Source organism: Sorex fumeus, unplaced genomic scaffold (genome assembly GCF_029834395.1).
Source record: "Sorex fumeus unplaced genomic scaffold, SorFum_2.1 ptg000008l, whole genome shotgun sequence".
Classification (NCBI taxonomy): Eukaryota; Metazoa; Chordata; class Mammalia; order Eulipotyphla; family Soricidae; genus Sorex; species Sorex fumeus.
This window is the reverse complement of record NW_026606065.1, coordinates 79,146,242-79,167,943: the sequence shown is the minus strand read 5'-3', so window position 1 is coordinate 79,167,943 and position 21,702 is coordinate 79,146,242. Positions and strand designations below refer to the sequence as shown.

The 21,702-nt window shown below is 40.1% G+C and overlaps 1 protein-coding gene across 1 annotated transcript in view; it reads left to right on the top strand.

The window, feature by feature from the left end:
* The first annotated feature begins 14,035 nt into the window (after positions 1 to 14,035).
* The window catches only part of CPB2 (carboxypeptidase B2), a 48,606-nt gene continuing 40,939 nt past the window's right edge, over positions 14,036 to 21,702 (top strand). The window contains exon 1 of the mRNA XM_056109877.1: positions 14,036 to 14,166. Coding sequence (XP_055965852.1) covers positions 14,093 to 14,166 — 74 coding nt within the window. The 5' untranslated portion in view covers positions 14,036 to 14,092. The remainder of the gene's footprint in view (positions 14,167 to 21,702) is intronic.

Sequence of the window (21,702 nt, the reverse complement as noted above, 5' to 3'; positions counted from 1 at the left end):
ATTCTTGAGGGCAGAGCCAGAAGTAACCCCTCAGCACTGCCAGGTGTGGTCCAAAAAAAGAAATAGTATAGAGAAGTCCAAATACAATCACTTCTTTTCTAAGTTAAATTTATAGTTCCATATGTTCAAATGTGACATCTAAAATGAAAACTGAAAAGTCTACGAGAAAAGTGTGACCCTTTCCTACCCTTGCTGCTACCTTTGTGTTTGATTTGGGGTTTCGGATCACGTCCAGCAGCTCTCAGCATCTACTCCTGGCTCAGTACTGGGGTGGCGGAGGAGAGGAGAAGCTGTCACTCTGAAGGGGTCCAAAGGATTGTGTGGTATGGGGAATCAACTGCAGGTTCTCACACATGCAAGACATGTGCTTTTTCACTGAGCCACACTTCCAGATGTTCATGTGTCTTGAAATCACTTCGTATGGATTTACTGAAGTCAATTTTGTGAGCCATAGTTACCTTAAAATTTACAACGATGGGTTTTTTGGTGATGATATTTGCAGTCATGACATTGCAGAATGATTAATGACAAATAGAGTGTTTCACCCCTCGAGCTAGCTTGTCGCCTCCCCACCACCTGTGCCTGATCTCTCAGTTCCTCTACTCTCAGCATGCACTGGTATTACTATTTTGTGTATCCTTCTGGAAATATTCTATGCGCATATCACATACACATCTATTTCACTACAAAATTTAGCATACAATACACATCATTCTTCACTTTACCCTTTTCACTTAATACCACATCTGAAATTGTTCCCTATTAGAGCCTATAGACCTGCCGACATTTTTGAGTGAGTGGATAGTTTTCTCTATGTGGGTATTCCAAGTAACACCTAATCAGTGACTGATAACCATATATTTAGGTTGCTTTCACCTTTTGTAAACAAGACCACAATAAATAATATTTTGACTGCTTCTTGTGCACAGAACATTCTTGAATTTGACAGCCACTTATAGAGTTACTGCTCTAACAAAGTACAGTAAAACATCAATTCTCCTATTAAATTTTTTTTCTCAAATTATTTGGAATCAAGACTGAGTAGGCAACAGCCACTGAAAGTGATTCTTTGTTTCAGGAAGCATGTTAATGCAGCAATAAAATAGTGCACGTAAACACAAATGAAAAAAAAAAAGAAAATGGGATAAATGCCACAACAGATGTGTAAATAAAGGATGGGTGAATATATAAAAAAAGATAATTCTGAATGAAGAATTAGCGAGTTTGTGGAAGAAATGATCTCTGAGGAACAAGAAGGGGTCAAGAACCATGACTTCAAAACAGGTTGCTACACCCCACAGAATGAACCACTATTGTATTTTTTTTATTTTATTATACTGTGTGGGGAGTGGAATGGTTTGGACTTTGAGGGCCACACCTGCTAATACTCAAGAGTTGATTCAAGTGGTGTTTGGGGACCATGTGGTGCTGAGGATTGAACCCAGGACTCTTGCATGCAAAGCATGTGTTCAGCCCTTTGAACTGTCATCCTGGACCTTATTTAATATTTTTAATAGAGATCTTTCAAGGAGTATTGGGACCACTTCCTGTGATACTTATCCAGAAGGTACAAGACCTGATGGTTCACTGCATAGATAAAGTGGTTCAAGGTGCAGGGTTGAGGATAAGGGTATTATGGCTATCCTGGCAGTGTTATGGTTATCCTGGCAATACTGGGGAGCATACGGGCCAGTAATTAAACTTGGGATCACATTAGTGCAAAGATGTGCTCTGTGTTCTGCCCTTTGAACTGTCTCCACGACCTGCTGTTCTGATGTCTAAAAAGAGATCACAGAAGGCATGTACCTTACTTCTACTTTGCTTTTTTATTCTCAAAATCACCAAAAAAAAATTTTAACTAAACAAAAAATTGTAACAAGGCTAGAGAGCTAGTCACCAGGCACACACTTGGGTTATGGAAGCCCCAGATTTGATCCCTGGCTCTATAGTGTGATCACCATACTAGGAATCAGGCCTCCCAGCCCCTAACCTGCACCTCTGGGTATGATCCCCACACCAAAAATTAACAAAATTATATACATATATACATATACATATATGAGCTCAGTCACTGTTTAAAAATATGTTAAATATTAACAAATGCTTCCTGTCTGTGGGAGATGCCAAACAGAAATCAGGGTGAGAATATTTGTGAAAGAGACTCACCTTCAGAGAGTTCAGAGTGAAATGGATTCTGGTGTTCCTGGAAGTTAGGACATTCAAGCCTTGACATGTATTGAACTTGATGTATTGAGCCTGGTGGGCTTTGAAGTTTTCAGTCCAGCTAAAACCTTGGTTTTATCTACCTAACCCATGTGCATGTGAAGACCTGCACACGTACACACACTAGACCTGTCCCTCCGAGCACAGTTGTGATCTCCCTTATCAATGACACCAAGTCAGCCCCCTCAGACCGATGCTTATGTGCATGAGATATTTTCAAGCACTCTCCTGTTGTGGACAAAGCCTCCTTCCTGCAGCTGCTGAACCTGTTATCACCAGCAGCTGTGGAGACATGATTGCCCTTTGGTCTCTCTGTCCTTTGTCCACCCCAGTGTACCAGTCCTGTGGATCAAAGACTGGCAATGCTCTCCTAGTGAATCTGACAGTTTTCCCAGCACGTCCCTGCCAGTCTCTCCATCCAAAAGCCAGAGCTAACGCTCAGAAAGTTTGCAGCCTTGACTGATACTCTTGTGAAATTTAGTCATTTTGACTATTTCCTAATAAAATTCCAATAAGTAAACTCTCAACTGCCAGAAGTTCTCCTTACTCAATGTTTTCTTATCTTATTTCTGAGTTTAATAATTAAGCCAGTACAAGAGCAAAAAAAAGGGGGGGGGGACATGGAAACGTTTTCTCATGTCTAAAATCTACATATATTGAATAATCTTACCTTGTGTGTGTCAGACATAAAAATACAAAAGGAGAAATTGTGAACACTCACTATCTTGCAATGCAAGGACAGTTGGGTAAAATGGGAGTTATTTTTGTTATCTGGTCTGTTGAAATTGGGAAGTTCCATCTAGACATGTATTTTGGTCCATAGAGATCTATCATGCAATCTTCAAATAAAGCCTTGAAAACAATTAGAAATATTACTAGGAAGCAGATCATTGATTCTAAAACTATGTGTCGTCTAATACAGAAGTTCATAATTGGCCGGCAAGGTAGTACAGGGCATAGGGTGCTTGCCTTGCACACAGCTGATGCCAGTTTGATCCCGGCACCCCATATGGTCATCTGAGCCCCACTAGCAGTGATCTCTGAGCCCAGAGTCAGGAGGCAAGCCCTGAAGATAAGCTGATTTGGTCCCCAAAAATAAAGAACAAAAAAGAGGGACACCTAAGAGCTACCCCAGAACAGGAGTAGCTAACATAATTTTCAACTATTGAAATTCCATAGCACAGATGGAGGTGAGGCTGAACACTACTGCCCTACCCACTATACTATGGCTCCAGCCCCAATGAGCATTTTTAATAGTGAGGAACCAATAAAAGAGAGTGGCACTTAGGAGAAAGAATGAGGGCATGGACATGTGCCCAGAGCATAGCTCCTTCTCTTTCCAAGTTTAAGCTTCCACTTGACTAGGACTTACTGCCAAGTAATTCTTCTGCGGCCACAAATCTCAGCCTCTGTCTCATTAGCTGAAGTAAGGGAAGCAGAATGAGGACAGACCTAGTCCTGAGAATCAGGACTCTCCACCTGCCTTCATCTCTCATCCACCTCTTGAACCACGTCCAAGATAGCGCTACCATCCCTGCCCCTTAAGAACGCAGGGGCCAGATCTGCCAAAGCTTTGTGCTGATAACAAAACTCTTTAACTCTCCATGAATAAACATGAGAGAAAATGTGTGAAAGGGGAAAAAAAATTGCTCAATTATGAGTCTTTGGAACTGCCTAAGATTATGCAGCTTTAATGGCTGGGTGATTTTGAAAAGAAAACTTGTAAACTGAGCTGCACCTGAAATAACAAAAAAGTTTTCCAATTAATTTCCTCTTCACACTGCCCTAACAATAAGCATGAGTTGCATTCCAAGGCCAGGACAGGGAGATCACAGCAGCCCTTATCAACAGGCACCTTAGTCCTTTTTGGGGGAGCGGGGGGAGGTGGACTGTAGGAAGAGGGGGTGCACAAGGAAGCTTGGGTTTGGGTTCATACTGATAGTCCTGAGACATTGTGCAGTGTTGGGGATTAAATTTGAGCCTACCTCAAGCAAAGCACGTGCTCTGCCTTTTGAGCTATCTCTGGCTCCAGGCAGTCTTAATAGTGGCAGAAGGTTAGGGCTCTTAATAAACACTTGCCGTATTAGTTTTGTGCGACCAATCTGTGGAAGAAATGTAGAAACTAGCTGAATGCCAGGGACCATGACTCAGTCAGGTAGATCCCCCAAAGCTAGATTGCTTCCCTGGGTGGTGTCTTATCACCTAACTCTCTGAAAACCTGCAGAGGAAGAGTACGAGCTGCTCCCAAGGTCACAGTGACTGGGTAAACTGGGCAGGGATTGCTCTGGTCCCTGCCAACTGCCTCCTAGTCGATCATTTTCATATGAATGAAACATAGTGAACACCTGCTCTTCCCAGTTACTTTCAAATGTTCTCCCACTGCATCCCCCCAAACGTCTCCGGGAAAGGTTTATTATTAACTTTAATTTTCAGAAGAAAGATTCACTCCAAGAGTCTCATAAATTGACTCAGAAGAATGAAGAATGTTTCTGTCATGAAATTTCTACACCTTGATAGAGGTTTGTTTTACTCAGATTTACAAATTTCTTGGGCTGGAGCGATATCACAGTGGGTAGGGCGTTTGCCTTGCACGCAGTCAACCTGGGTTCAATTCCTCCGTCCCTCTCAGAGAGCCGGGCAAGCTACTGAGAGTATCCCACCCACACGGCAAAGCCTGGCAAGCTCCCCATGGCATATTCGATATGCCAAAAACAGTAACAAGTCTCACAATGGCACCATTACTGGTGCCCACTTGAGTAAATTGATGAACAATGGGGTACAGTGCTACAGTGCAGTGCTACATACTTCTTAAAACTAAGCCAATTATACATTTAAGATGGGTCCATATTACTATAAGGACTTCTTTTGGGTTTTATTATTTTTTTTACTGAGGTAACATTGATAAATAAGTACAATTTCACAAATCTTCAAATGTATGTCACCACACAAACACACCACCAAAGTACCAGTGTCCCCCCCAGCACGGCCCACCATCTCAGCCCCCCAACTTTCTCCTCCTCTAGTGTAGTTCTGTGGTCTAAAGCCACAACTTTGTTTTGGTTGGACTTTGTTTATTCTCTTGTTTTATTTCTTTCTACCCCTCATATAGGTAAAACCATCTTGTATTTGCCTTTTTTCCTTTTGACAATTAGCTTGGTATCGCCCTTCAAATTTCATCCATCTAAGTGTTTCTATTTAAAATAGATGTTGCGCCTCGCTGTCTAGGATTTCTTTATGACACTGCTGGTCTAGAAGATTAAGCAGTGACGAGGCCAAGGATAACCATTTTCAATGAGTAGGTCAAGTCATCACTGCATGATGAGTGGGTTTTTGAAAGCCACAATATTATCATGGCATAGAAAATCAGTAAACCAGTGTAAAACAAGCACCAAGGGCTGATTGGGGTCTTGTGCAAAATAAGGAAAAGTGAGCACTGAGGGGGAAAGATAGAGAAGGAAAACAGAAGAGTTAAGTATACCTACAAACAAAGGTTCTAAATAAGAAGGGAAATGAAATGCAAAGAGAAGCAGCCAATGGAACGAATATTCAAAGCATAAATTCAACCCAATTTATAGAATTGATTATCTAATGAAATATATTATTATTTAGTTATATATAAAATTGTAGCAGTTCATCTCTGAAACGTCTCATTTGACCAAGCTCAGTGAGCAGGAGAAGCAAGTTGCCAGTGAATGCACCGAGTCTCCTCAACCCCGGCTCTTACACCCTCCAACTGCCGTGTAACCCCAACAAAGGCCAGGATCCAGAGATTATCACAACAAGCTCCCGGGAGAGCACAAGGCAGAGTCTCCTACCCTGTGTCTGACTATCCTCGCCAGGGCCCAACAGCTGAAGACCTGCAGGCCCCAACCAAGGCCTTACTGGAGCCACTCTCCACACACTTGGATAAGCCTCAGACATAACAGAACTAGCAGAGGAACCCAGGTGTGTGGGACCCGGGGCTGAGATCTCTAAGCCTGCACGGTTTGGGACTGGACCTGTCAGTAGCTAGACAGTTACACCCTCCAACTGCCGTGTAACCCCAACAAAGGCCAGGATCCAGAGATTATCACAACAAGCTCCTGGGAGCGCGCGGCCGCATTTGCGGCCGCGCGACTATTTATTTAATTTTCTCTAAATTTTCAGAATACCTTAAATATCCTTAAATTTCAACCCACACGGCAGAGCCTGGCAAGCTATCCGTGGTCTATGCCAAATAGACCAAATTGATATGCCAAATCCAGTAATAAATGGATCTCATTTCCCTAACCCTGAATATGCAGAGTCGAGAAGGATATGGAAGGAGAAGCTGATAAAACACCAAGGCAGACATAGGCTGCCAAAACGCAGAAAAACAAAAATGATTGTCTGTACTTTTAATGCTCGTATGCTGGCATCTGCTGCATTCATTGAAGACCTTATGGTACAAGCACGAAAGATCAAGTACGACATCATTGGTCTGACCGAAACGAGAAGACATCAATCCCATCATGCTGTTTTCAACACTGGAGAAGAACTGTTCCTTGGAACATGTGATAAAAGAGGCGTTGGTGGTGTCGGTATCCTTGTCAACACAAACTTAGTCACAAGCATTGATTCATTTGAATGCCTAACAACCCGAATCGGACGATGACACTTGAATAAATGTGGCTCACTACCGGCAGTTTCTATCTTTGTTGTCTATGCACCAACATCCAGTTATGGTGAAAAAGAAACTGAGAAATTCTACATGGAGCTGGAGAAATTCTATAAAGAAGATCACACCTTCTACAAGATCATTGTCGGTGATTTTAATGCCAAGATAGGACCAAGAAGATCAGTCGATGAACTCCACATCGGAACCCATGGCCTGGAATGGAACGAACAGGGTGACAGACTGTCTGAGTTCATCATGTCAACCAAAACCTTCCATGGTAACTCACAATTCCAAAAGGCTGAATCTAAACGTTGGACATGGGAGTCTCCCGATGGACGGTTCCACAATGAAATAGACCACATCATATTCAATCGGCGGTTTTGCCTAACCGATGTTGCTGTTGTCCCAAAATTCCAAACGGGATCAGACCACCGTCTTCTTCGTGCAAAATTCTACCTCACAGAACGAGGAGAAAAGAATGCAAGGTTTAAGAAGAAGACTCCCAGAACAACCACCAACTGGGAACTCTTTGGCTCTGTTGCGGCAACATGGGAAGATGCCGTCATTGACAACATTGATGAGGAATACGATCGAATGATTCAGCACCTCCATGATTGTGCAAGGAATGCCAAGAGAGAGATAACCACAAAAAACCGTCTTTCTTCGAACACTCTTGAACTTATTCGCCAACGTGGCTTGGCACGTGCCTCAGGCAACCACAAGCAAACATCCGAACTGGCAAAACAGTGCAGAAAAGCCATCAAGGATGACCTCAAAAACAGGAGAGCAGCAGTACTGGTAGATGCAGCAGAAGCTGGGAAAAACATTCGTAATGCCCGCCTGTCCTTCACCAACTACAAAACCAAGATGACTGCCCTCTGACATCATGATGGATCTATCACATCTTCCAGAAGGGCAATGGAGAAGATTATTCATGACTTCTACTCAGATCTCTTTAATAGCCACATCCACTTGCCCACATACCACATACCACATGATGGATATGTCGTTCCCAATGTTCTCCCTTCCGAAATCCAACATGCCATCTCGTCGGTAAAGAAACAAAAAGCACCTGGCCCAGACAAGATCAGACCTGAACACCTGAAGAACTTACCATCAGTACTCATCAATACATTGGCTCGACTCTTCACACGCTATGTGTCTGAATGCAAGGTTCCATCCCAATGGAAAACCAGCAAGACTGTACTACTATACAAGAAAGGAGACATCCACGACATTGGCAACTATCGCCCAATCTGCCTATTGTCTGTCATCTACAAACTATTCACTCGAGTCATCCTGAATAGGATTAGCAGAACACTAGATGAAGGACAACCATGTGAACAAGCTGGATTCCGAAAAGGATTCAGTACCATTGACCATATCCACACAATAACCAAGCTCATTGAGGTATCTCGGGAGTTCAAGATGCCGCTCTGTCTAACGTTCATTGATTTAAAGAAGGCCTTTGATTCTGTTGAGACGGAAGCGGTCATGGAAGCCCTAGCCAATCAGGGCGTACAAACTCAATACATCAGGATCCTTCGTGAGCTCTATTGCGGATTCACTACCAAGATCTCACCATTCTACAAAGATGTAATCACCCATATCAAGAGAGGGGTTCGGCAGGGTGATACCATTTCACCAAAACTCTTCAGTGCCACCCTCGAGAACATCATGCGACGACTAGAATGGGAAAACATGGGAGTGAAGATAGATGGTCGGCAACTACACCACCTCCGCTTTGCTGATGACATCGTTCTAATAACACCAAACATCAGCCAAGCGGCACAAATGCTGGCGGACTTTGACCGTGAGTGTGGAAAGGTAGGACTACAGCTGAATCTTACGAAGACAATGTTTATGAGAAACAGCCTTGTTCCTGACGCTCCATTCGCTCTCAACGGAACCACCATCTCCGAATGCAACAGTTATATATACCTAGGTCGAGAAATCAACATGATGAATGACCTGGCACCTGAGTTGCGCAGGAGGAAGAGAGCGGCTTGGAATGCCTTCAAGAGCATTGAAGAAATAACTAAAAGGACAAAGAACCTCCAGCTATGAGCACATCTTTTTGATTCCACTATTCTTCCTGCATTAACATATGCCTCAGAGACCTGGACCCTACGAAAACAGGATGAGAACGCTATTCGGGTCTCTCAAAGAGGAATCGAAAGAACTATGCTTGGAATATCACGATTCACTCAAATGAGAGATAGAATCCGGAGTTCTGATCTTCGTCAATGCTCAAGAATCAGGGACGCTGTCTCATTTGCCAAAACATCAAAAATCAGATGGGCTGGACACGTAATGAGGTTTACAGACAACCGCTGGACTAGAGCCATTACTGATTGGATTCCACGGGACATCAAAAGATCACGTGGACGGCCACCTATAAGATGGTCAGACTTCTTCGTCAAGACCCTAAATGATTGGTTTGAGGCTCTACATGTTCCTAAAACGAACAGATACCATTGGGCTACGCTAGCACGCAACCGGGATGAATGGAGACGTTACTGGCACCCGCTCGAATAAATCGATTAATAACGGGGATTAAGTGATTAAGTGATTAAGTGATATAAAATTAATCTTTTAGAGAAGACTGATGCAGACTTCAAAATTCAAAAGTGCTTTAACTATTTAATTGTATTTAAAAGCCCAAGAATATGGCTCAGTGGTAGAGTGCCTGTCTTGCATGTGTGAGGTCCTGAGTTTTATCCCTGTACCACAAAATAATTAAAATAAAATAAAAACAAATTATGTTTCTAATTTAAATAGTATTAAATATTTGGGGCTGGAGCAATAGCACAGTGGTAGGGCGTTTGCCTTGCACGCAGCCAACATGGACGACCCAAATTCGATTCCTCCGCCCCTCTTGGAGAACCCAGCAAGCTACCAAGAATATCTCGCCCGCACGGCAGAGCCTGGCAAGCTCCCCGTGACGTATTCAATATGCCAAACACAGTAACAACAAAGTCTCCCATGGAGACGTTACTGGGCCCGCTCGAGCAAATCGATGAACAACGGGAGGACAGTATACAGGACAGTATATTAAATATTTAAATAATAGCATTTAAATTGTATTTACTTTGCATATCTCCTTTGAAGATCCTAAGTAAAAGCTTCAAATAAACTTATCCACAAAAAATTAAACAATAAAATGTAAAATCATGTTTTAAAATTATATAAGATTCATGCTTTAAAACATAGATATAAAAATGAACAAAGGTGGAAAAGAATCAGATGTAAATATTGGGAAAGATTTATATATTATTGGAATAATTTTAAATACCCACCTGAATTAACTATGTAGCCTAAACTATTACGAAGAGTGACTATGTGAATTTGAAGAATGTGCTAAGAGACTCATTCAGAACTCAGCATCTGGAGACACAGGTTTCATGATTTTGAAAAGAATGAAAGGACAATTATAAGACATGGAATCTTTTTTAAAGTCTTAAGGAGCCTTAAAAGGGACCAGCAAAGATATAATAGCTGAAGAAGTAATAAATTGATTTTTTTTCAAAGTTGAAGAACTATCTAAATCCTCTGATCAAAATTACATTCTGTGTACTGAGGAACATAATAAAAAATGATTCCTTATCCACACCAGAGGCATAGATCTGAAAGGCATCAAAGATAAAGATAATCCTTTTAAAGTTATCCAGTAGAAGGACAGCTGCCTTGTAGTGAAACAGCTACCCAAAGAGAAGATTCCTATCGTACTGGGGGGGCGGGGGGCAGCAGGGTGTCAGAAGGTAACAAAAGACTGTGGTAATAGAATGTTGGATTCCTCTAAACTAGAGCAGAATAACATTGTGAGGTGATATAGGGCATAATAGAATTTGCCACCAATAGATCTTTGCTATTGAAAAATAGGAAATTTTTGAAATATTGCTTCAATAAGAAGAAACGTCAACCCAAAGAAAAAACATAGGATATAAACAATGATAAAAATTTGTAAGTGTATTTTAAGGTTGCTTTTTTGTGTGTTGAAAGTTAGTGAAGACCAGAGAGATGGTCTCTCTTAAGAAACATGTCTTGGAACTGGAGTGATAGTACAGTGGGTAGGGCATTTTGTCTTGTACACGGCTGACCCGGGTTCGATCCCCAGCATCCCATATGGTCCTCCCAGCACCTCCAGGAGTGATTCCTGAGTGCAGAGCCAGGAGTAACCCCTGAGCATCGCTGGGTGTGACCCCAAAAAGCGAAAGAAAGAAAGAAAGAAAGGAAGGAAGGAAGGAAGGAAGGAAGGAAGGAAGGAAGGAAGGAAGGAGGAAGGAGGAAGGAGGGAGGGAGGGAGGGAGGGAAGGAGGGAAGGAGGGAAGGAAGGAAGGAAGGAAGGAAGGAAGGAAGAAAGAAAGAAAGAAAGAAAGAAAGAAAGAAAGAAAGAAAGAAAGAAAGAAAGCAAGCAAGCAAGCAACCGATGCTGGCGTGGATGTGGCGAGAAAGGGACACTCCTTCACTGTTGGTGGGAATGTCGACTGGTTCAGCCCTTCTGGAAAACAGTATGGACGATTCTCCAAAAATTAGAAATTGAGCTCCCATTTGACCCAGCAATACCACTCCTGGGAATATATCCCAGAGAGGCAAAAATGTATAGTCGAAGTGACATCTGCACTTGTTTGTTCATTGCAGCACTCTTTACAATAGCCAGAAACTGGAAGAAACCTGAATGCCCAAGAACAGATGACTGGTTAAAAAAACTTTGGTACATCTACACAATGGAGTACTATGTAGCTGTTAGAAAAGATGAAGTCATGAAATTTACATACAAGTGGTACAATATGGAAAGTATCATGCTAAGCGAAATGAGTCAGAAAGAGAGGGATAGACATAGAAAGATTGCATTCATCTGGGGGATATAAAGTAACAAAGTATGAAATTAATACCCAAGAATAGCTGAGATCAGCACCAGGAGGATTACTCCATAACTTAGAGGCCAGCCGGGTATCCTAGAGGAAAGGGCAGTTCAGATAGAGAAGGGAGCACCAAATAAAGGATGTTTGGAGGATCCTCCCAGGAGGGGAGATGCATGTCGAAAGTAGACTATGGACTGAACATGTTTGCCACTCAATGCCTCTTTTGCAGACCACAACACCCAAAAGGAGAGAGAGAACACAGGGCATTGCCCTGCCACAGAGACAGGGGGGATGGGGAGATGGGGGTGGGAGGGATATTATCCATGGTGGTGGAAAATGGGCACTGGTGGAGGGATGGGTATCTGATCATTGTATAATTGAAACCAACGCACAAAAAATTGTAAATCTACAACTTTAAAAAAAATAAAATAAAATAAAGGGAAAAAAATTAAAAAAAAAAGAAACCTTGTATGTGGTCAATCCCTGTTTGACCCCGGCACAATATGAATGCTTCTAAGTAATCCTGCACATTACAGGGTATCCTAGAGTCCATTCAAAAAATATTTATGTGTGTATATATGCACAATGTTTATATACATAAATAGTAATTGTGTCTTTGCTTTATATCATTTTGATTTATAAAGGTTTCATAGAGATTCTGAATATAGTGCAGAATTTAAGGCACTTGCCTTGCATGTGCCATATATCCTACTTTGATCTTTGGCACCGGCAGGGTGATTCCTGAGCACAGAGCCAGGAGTAAACCCAGAGCACAGATGGATGTGGAACAAAAACCCAACCTACCTCCCCATACAATATGAACACTAAGCAAAAGACCCAATGCACCCTTTTCTTTTGAATAGCAGGATAAACTTGCATTCTAAAGGTAGACTCAAAGAATGCCCCTCCTCTCCCCTTTTTTTCCTGAACTCTTCTCAATCAGCCACTGTAGGTACCAATCTCATGGACTTGTCTATCCTTCCTGTGTGTGTTTCTTCACAAATGAGCAGATATGTTTATCCTTTTCTCCCCCTCCTTCTTTCTGATGTAAACAGTAGTTTCCATGGAGGAGATGTCTTAGTTCATTTAATGTTTCAGTGTCTCTGAGTTTCAGAGAAGGCTTTGAGATCTCAATTCTTTCTTTCTCAGACGTCTATGGCAGGAAGTTTGATTTAGTTTTGGAAAAATTGCCTGCCCTAACATTATTAGTATTGAAATGCATTTATCAGTGGGAATACAGGGAGTGTCCCAGTGTGCTAGCCAACTATGGAGATTACATGTGACCTCATAGCAACATGATGCCATTGGAAAATAATATGTTGACAATCATAGATCTAAATAATGCCTGTTATGGTGACACTTCCAAAATAAAAATGATTCAAAGTGACCAAGTTACCTGATTTATTCCTTCCTTCCTTCCTTCCTTCCTTCCTTCCTTCTTTCTTTCTTTCCTTCTTTCTTTCATTTTTTTTGGGCTCTTTATACCCAAAGATACTCTCAGGTTACTCCTGACTCTGTATTCATGAATTACTCCTGGTAGTGCTCAGGAGACCATATAGGATGCTGGGGATTGAACCAAGTTGGCTACATGCAAGGCAAACACCCTACCTGCTGTACTATCTCTCCAGCCTAATTGACCTGATTTCTTAAGCACTCACACAAATAGCATTTTATCCTCTCACACCTCACTTGATGTGGACAAGGAAGAATTTTTTTTCTGGCTTTTGGGCTACACCTGGCTGTGCTCAGGGATCACTCCCAGTGGTGCTCAGAGGACCATACAAGGTGTCAGGGAACTAAACTTGCATTTGCATGCAAGGCAAATGACCTACTTGCTGTATTATCTCTCCAGTCCCCGGAAGAATCTTTTAAAGTGATGATTCTGTAGTCCTTCATACAAGTTCTTCTCAGGCTTCTATCAGGCAGAGTTGAGAAACTCACCTTCTATGTCTTAATCTAAGTTGAAATGTTGAAAAGGGCAAAAGCAAAGAAAAACCACTATGGAGACTGCTGGAGTCCTCTCAGCATGGGACCGTATGACTAAGGTTCATCAATGAACCCACATGGTCCTGCTTTATTACTCTCCTGTTATTCCTGACCTCATCTTCCAGCAGTTAAATATTTTCTAGGACACCTAAGCTAAGAGAAATTCTCTTTATCTAAACTAAGAACTAAGAATTCAACTCTACATCCTCTAAAGAACTACAATACTTTCTTCTTGAAGATGGAAACGGAAATTACATTGATTGATCTGCAGAAATGAACAGGCCATTACACTTTAACCAGGGTGTAAAGAAGGCTCTTATGTAATCAGCTCTCTAAACCCTTCTCTTTAGAGAATTTCAGTATACAGAAAATTGCTGTTGGGATGAAGCCTTATACTTTTGGAGTCCTTGTCGTCCTTGTGATCTTCTGTGAAAACCATGTCTTCACATTTCAGAGGTAAACCAATATGGTTCTGGATGGTGGTGGACTTTTTCCCCCCTTTTTTGGTCTGCATGGAATCCAGTCAATGCCCTGAACCAGGAGGCAAAATGTTCAAGTTTAATGTTAGGCGACATCTCTTAGAAATGTTCCAGTTGCTCTTGCAAATGTGAGAATGCAGTATAATAAGGGTCATGTTAGATATAAGGTCTGTCTTTTGTCTTATCTGGATTTGTTTTTATTACTGGGAGAAACTTGGATTTATAGATATTTGGTAGCTGTGGAGATGACAATAATTATTTACTCCCTGACACATATAAATATATTTACAACAGATAATTTCTTTTCCTCTTGTATTTGAAGCATAATAAGAAGACAATAAAGGTAATGAACAGAAGTTTGGGGCTGTGCAAAATATAAAAGGAAGAATAGTTTGTTATAAAAGCACACACATGAACATGAACATGTCTAATTTTCAAGTAGCTTAATAGAGCTCTTAGAATTTCATACTACAGACCACTCAAAAGAATACTTATTAAATCGTGCTTTGGCATATATAGTGTGACTAGTTTCAACTACATCTAATTTTGTAATTTATTTTCCAGTAAATGCTTAGGCTTTACATTTATTTCCTTTGGAATTGTCTTACTTACTCGCTTTACCAACCTTTTCTTCTTTGGTTATCTCTGAGTCAGTTTTTTCCCCTTCGTATTAGTGAGTGGCAAAGAGAGAAAGTATATACTTGGTAAGAGAAAATTCTGCACCCCTCTGCAAAAATCTCTAAGTCAAAAAGAGCAATAGGAAGGCATTTAAGAAAATATAATGTACATTGTAATATATTTCCATACTAGCACTAACTATAGAAGAGTGTTTCTTCTTTTTCAATATTATTGTCACATATCAAGCAGCAAACTCCGTATTAAATTGTTATTGAACTGAAAATTTAATAGAATAATTGGGGAAATACCTTTATGTTTAATAAATAAATCAGATGTCAATAAGTTTTAGATCCTTATTAGTTCTAATATCCTGTAACTTAGTGATTGGCTTTAATCAAGGTTAAGGAGAGAGAAGGAAGAAAACTGATGTCTACATGTAACCTGGTACCTGTAGACCATAGCTATTTCTTTGACAGAGACAAAGAATAGTTATTTAGCAACTGTGTTGTTCAATACACTGGGCTAGGCACTTAGAAATGCTACCTCATATGGTACCTATAACCCTATAGCCTAGGAATCTTTGTTTGCAGCATACAGAGGAGGAAATGTATACTCAAGAAGAATAAATCTCTCATCTGAAAGGAAAGATTAAAGATCAAGTTAAAAATTCATCCCATTTAACCTCATATCAACTCTTTTTCACTATGGAAGCATTGCCTCTAAAATAGCTAGAGGGTCAAAACGATAGTACAGCAGGTAGGGCATATGCCTTGCATGCGGCCAACCCAGGTTCGATCCTTGGCATCCCATATGGTTCCCCGAGCACTGCCAGGAGTGATTCCTGAGTGCAGAGGCAGGAGTAACCCCTGAGCATTGCTGTTTGTGACCCCCAAAAGCCAAAATAAATAAATTAAAATAAAATAGCTAGAAAGTAGAAAGGGAGGAGGAAGGGAGGGATCACAGTGAATATAGAAGACAGCCCTCAATGTGACTTGGAAAAGAGGTGTAGGGTCAGAGGTCACACTTACAATCCTCACTTGCGGCAAATCTATTTTTTCTATAGTGGAGAAAGGACATACCCTGTGGTGCTCTGGTTACAGAGCACAAAAGTGACCTCTGGCAGTGCTCAGGGAGCATATGTGGTGCCAAGGACTGAACTGAGGTCAGTCGCATGCAAAGCAAATGCCTTAATCCCTGTACTATCTTTTCTGCCCAATGTCAAATCTAAGCATGGCCTTAGTGCCAGCCCTGCAGAGCACCAACACAGCTAGTTACTGAGCTAGTTGGGGAGCTCACCTGCTGTCTGCCATCTGGATTATATTGTGAACGAATCATTAGCAAGTTATACCAAAAGCTCGATCGTGCTGCTTCGAAATAAGGAAGCACATAACAACTTAGTGGGACTCAACATTATGCAAATAAAGGAAAAGGATACAATAAAAATGGTGAAGAAACGACTAAGAACACTCCCCTTCCCACAATATTCTTCTTTCTGTTGTTTGCCTCTCCTTATACTTTGAAGTCTGATTGACAGCTCTGCTGTTAAGAGAAGATGACTACATTTATATTAAACAGCATCATATAAGAAATGTTTAATACTTTGACTCGATTGTGCTGATGTCTATATATGGGGCTGGGAGAGGAGGCCTTAGCTTTATGGACAGATGGACATCTGATCGCTTAGTCTTATCCTCCACTAGAAATAGTATTACCCGCTCTTTCTGTGAGTAAAAGTCTTTTTTTTTTTAGCCAAATGTTTCTGAGTACTGCTTTTCCAGGAATGGTCTATTACTGAAGCTAAAAGGGAAATCTAATTTCATTCAAGGCGGCAGTCTTTGATGAATTATTTCTGGGGGCGAGAATATAACCCCATGGAAAGAGAGCTAATAGTCTGGCTTTATCCAAAAGCTGTTCCGTGTTATTGTTTTCTTGTCACGATCATTTTCCTAATAACATTTTGTATTCAGGCAATCTTTTGGTGGCTTGATTTGTAGGTACATTTTGATAAATCTCATCAGTGAAATGCCCTGGAACCAGAAAAACAACAAAAGTTTTAAAGGCATGAAATTCAGAACAACAACAACAAAAAAAGAATGGCAGCAGAAAAACAGTGTCCCTAGTTGCTTACATTTAAAAGCCAAACCCTATAAAGAATATGAATAAAATCTGCTGTGAGTCTTGTCCAGAGTCATTAATTGCATTGTTCTGTGATTATCTAAGCGCAGTCTGGCAGCTGAGGCATTTACTGAGAATTGGGCCGTGAGCAAAAGGAGGAAGAAAAGGAGGAAAAGACAGTGGCAAGCGTATAAAGGTTAAGGATAGCAGCTTCTGAATTATTAAAAGATTCCAGGAAGTGCTCCTTCTGTTGACTTCATAGACTATCTGCCACCTGGAGACCAGTGTATTCTTTTTCACTTAGCTTCCACTGATATATTATTTTCATCTTAAAGAACAGGGCACCAGTGGCCTTAAAACAATGTAATGGATAAAACAAAATTGCAGCCTTGGGCCACTTCCCATTGTTCAAAGGCATCTTGCCAGCCTTTTAAATTCAAAATTAATCTTTCAGAACTATGTCAAATGAGCATAGTTGTGTTCTTAGAGAGAAAGCAAAGAAGGAAATGCTGCCTACGTGCTGAAAATTCAGTCTTGGGGCCAGAGAAGCTCCACACCTCAGCTAATTATTTAAGACGTGGCCTTGGGCAATTGACTTTTCCTCTCTGAACTTCAGTTGGCTTTTTTTGAGTGTAATATGACTTGTTATTTCACTATGGTTGTACTTTTTATTCTATTTTTAGTCAAAGCTTTTTTTTAATGGTAACATTAAATACTGCATTCTGTCAGAGATGTAATCAAAACAGGTCTTTAATTTTCATCTGTCATCACCCCACTACATTGTAAGTGATCATTCCGTATCCTTGCACAGACAGAAAATTCTTTGGTGTTTGTGCCTGCTGGAAGAAATAAATAATCCTGCCCCACTCTCTAGCATGGCTGGAACCCAGTTCCTTCAGAAGTGGGGAGATGATACCCCGAGCTGAACTGTTCTCTGAACCTTTCTGTAAGTGTGCACCAAAGGAAATTTGGTTCTTTTCATCTATAACACTCATACCCCAAATCCCTAACTAGGTAGCCACTTATGTGGCAACATGACAACTCCCATTGTTGTCATAAGTTGACACCAAGCACACACTCTGCTCTCATTGCTCACACTCTGAGTCCTTTTGAAAATCCTCTGGTACTTTCTATGGACTGAGTTTACCACCACAGCTCCACACCATTATAATGTAGGACCTCAACACACTTGCTATGATAACAAAGGTTTCAGGTCCTGCCACATACTATCCAAATCCCAACACTAGCCCAAGAGTACCATTGAGACATAGATAGACATCATGAGGTCCTAACTCCAGTGGATAGTACCAGGAACAATAGGAAAACAAGAACTCAGAGGTGTTAACAGATCACAGCAAAAGTCCAGGAGGATTCCCAATGACATCATAGTTCTGTAATCTGCCTGAAGAATCCTGTGGAAACTATCATATTGATAATCAATGATTTGAAAGTGACAATCAATAAACTGGAAAAGAGCCTGGTGAAAAATAAATCAAAGTAACTGCTTAAAGAGAAGTAAAAGAACTAAACAATACAGTAGTAAGCCAGAAGTAATATGTGAGAAGCGGAAAAACAAACAGAACACTTGAAGGTACAGTAAACAATGCCAGCAAGAAAGAAGAGGAAATCAAAAAAGAGAATGAGAAAATAATGAAGAGAATGTAAGAGAGGTTATTGGCAACACCAGTAGAGACAATCTCACAATCATAGGAATTCAAGGAGAAGTGGGAGAAGAAAGACTTGAAACAACTGGTGAAAATTTACCCAACCTGAAGAGGGAGATGGGAGCGTTGATCCAAGAGGTCCAAGGAATGCCAGCCAGAGTAACCCAAACAAAACAACACCAAGAAATTTTGTAATTAAAATGGCTAGAATCAAAGACAGAAACAGACTATTTACAGTCACAACAAGAAGCTAAAACTCCACATATAAGGGGAAAAAAACATAAGATTTATAGCAGATTTTTATCATGAAACTCTATAAGAAATAAAATATTGAAACAAAAAAGTATTGAACTAAATAAATCTCCAACCAAGAATTCCAGCAAGATTGTCACTCAGAGTGGAAAGAAGGATAAAAATAAATAGAAGTTCAAATAAATAGTAGCTGAGGACATATTTGAACCCTAATCTAGCTCCAGCAAGAACACTGAAAGGCCATCTGTGGAAAGGAAACAACGCATAGCATAACTCATCAGCTAAATTTATGATATAGACATGACAACAAATCCCTTCATATCAATAATTGATCTAAATGTCAATTGACTAACTCTCCCACAAAATGGCAGAGAAGCATGATGGATAATTTAAAAAAATCCAACCTTCTATTGCACATAGGCATAAACCTTCATGATAAACACATGCTCAAACATACAGGTCACGATCACAATCATGACCATCCTGCTGTTCGTCAGTTGCCTTGAGCAGGCCCCAGTAACGTCTCCTTCGTCCTAGCCCTGAGATTTTTAAAAAGTGCCATAACCAAGGCTCTTTCAGGGTTAGGAGAATGAGACCCATCCTTGTTACTGGTATTTGGCACATTGGGTACGCCACGGGGAGTTTGCCAGACTCTGCCGTGTGGGTAGGTTACATTCGGTAGCCTGCCAAACATACAGGCTAATGGCATATTCAAAAGAACTCAATGATGACCATACTGGTTTTGGATGCATTCAAACTGAAAATAAATAAATAATCAAATATAAAGAGGGACATTACCTACTGGTTAAGAGATGAATAGATCAAGACCAATATCTAATCAATATACATGCACCATATGAAGGTCTAACAAAGTTCATAAAGCAACTGATAGGACCTGAAGAGATACATTGATGGAAACATAGTAATAATAGGAAACTTTAATAACCTACTCTCATCATTAGACAGAGTAACCAGACAAAATATCAATAAAGAAGCAAGAGTCCTACATGAGGAATGGGAAGAATTGGGTCTAATAGACATATCCTACCCCAATATAACTAAATAAATATTCATTTCCAGTGCACGTGGAACATCTCCAGGATAGATCATATGTTGAGACACAACCTGAGCATCCATAAAGTCACAAAAACTGAAATCATACCAAGTATTTTCTCAGACTATAAAGCCGGAAAAGTAGAAATAAATCATAAGAAGAAAGTATTAGAAAATTAAATAATATTCTGTTAAATAATAATTGGGCAATGAGAAAGGCAAAGAAGAAATAAAAAGATTCCTCAAAACAGATGAGAATGAAAGCACAAGTTATCAGAATCTTTGGAACACAGCAAAAGCAGCACTAACAGGGAAATTCATAACTATACAGGATCAGACCAGAATAAAAGAAAAGGCTTAAGTCAACAACCTAATTTCATAGCTTGAGAAACTAGAAAAAAATAATGAATGAATCCCCAAATAAGTAGAAGGCAGGAGACAATAAAAAAATTAGAGTGCAAATCAATGATAGAGGAAAACAAAATATACATATTAAACTCAAAAGAGGCCACCAAAAACTTATAGAAGCAATAAAGCAATATAGCAAGTTATCAGGCTAAAACACTAACACAGAAAAATCAGTGGCATTTCTGTATGCAAATAATTAACTAGAAGGAAGATAAATTTAAAAAGACAATCCCTTTCAAAATATTGTCCAAAAAACATCAGATATATAAGAGTCAACAACAAAGAAGGTGAAAAATTTATACAATGAAAACTATAAACCAATGCTTAAAGAAGCAGAAGACTTTAAGAAATGGAGAAGTATTTCTTGTTCATGGATTGAAGAAATAAATGTCAAGTGACTTTTCTACCCAAAACATTATAGAGATTCAACACAATCCCCATTAAAATTCCAAAGACATTCATAAAGGACTTGGAACAGGATCTACTAAATTTGTGTGGAACCATATAGCCAAAACAATTCTAAGAAAAAAATAGATAGGGATATTGTATTTCCCATGTATGAATTGTACTTCAAAGCTATTACCAATAAAATCTGCATGGTATTGAAATAAAGGTACTCAAAAACCAATAGAATAGGATTGGCAATCCTGAGATAAACTCTCAGGTTTATGAGCAATTAATTTATGACAAAGTAATTAAGTACATAAAATGGAGCAAGAAAAGTCTATTCAACTAGTAGTGTTGGGTAAATTATATAGCCACATGCTTTTAAAAATGCAATTTGAATTATGGGCTGGAGCAATAGAACAGATAGAACAGCTGGTAGGGCGTTTGCCTTGCACGAGGCCAACTCAGCAGACCCAGGTTCGATTCCTCCACCCCTCTCGGAGTGCCCGGCAAACTACTGAGAGTATCTCGCCTGCAGGGTAAAGCCTGGCATGCTACCCATGACGTATTCAACACAGTAACAACAAGTCTCACAATGGAGACGTTACTGGGCCTGCTCGAGCAAATGGATGAACAACGGGAGAACAGAGCCAGTGACAGAATTTGAAGTATATCTCACACCATTCACAAAAGTTAATGCAATTTGATCATTGTATAATTGAAACCCAAGCACAAAAATGTGTTGGTCTGCAACTGTACCTCATGATGTCTCACTATTAAAATTTTTTTAATAAAAAATATATCAACATGAAATAAAAATAAAATAAATTTTAAAAAGTTAATGCAAAGTAGATTAAAGACCTTGAGAGTAGATTGGATTCTATAAAATATTGAGGGGGAAAAAACATAAGCATAACTCTCCAAGAAGTGGATCTCAGAGGTGTTTTCAACCAATTGACTACAAAGGCAGAAACAACAAAACAAAAATAAATAAATGGGACTGTATCAAATTTAAA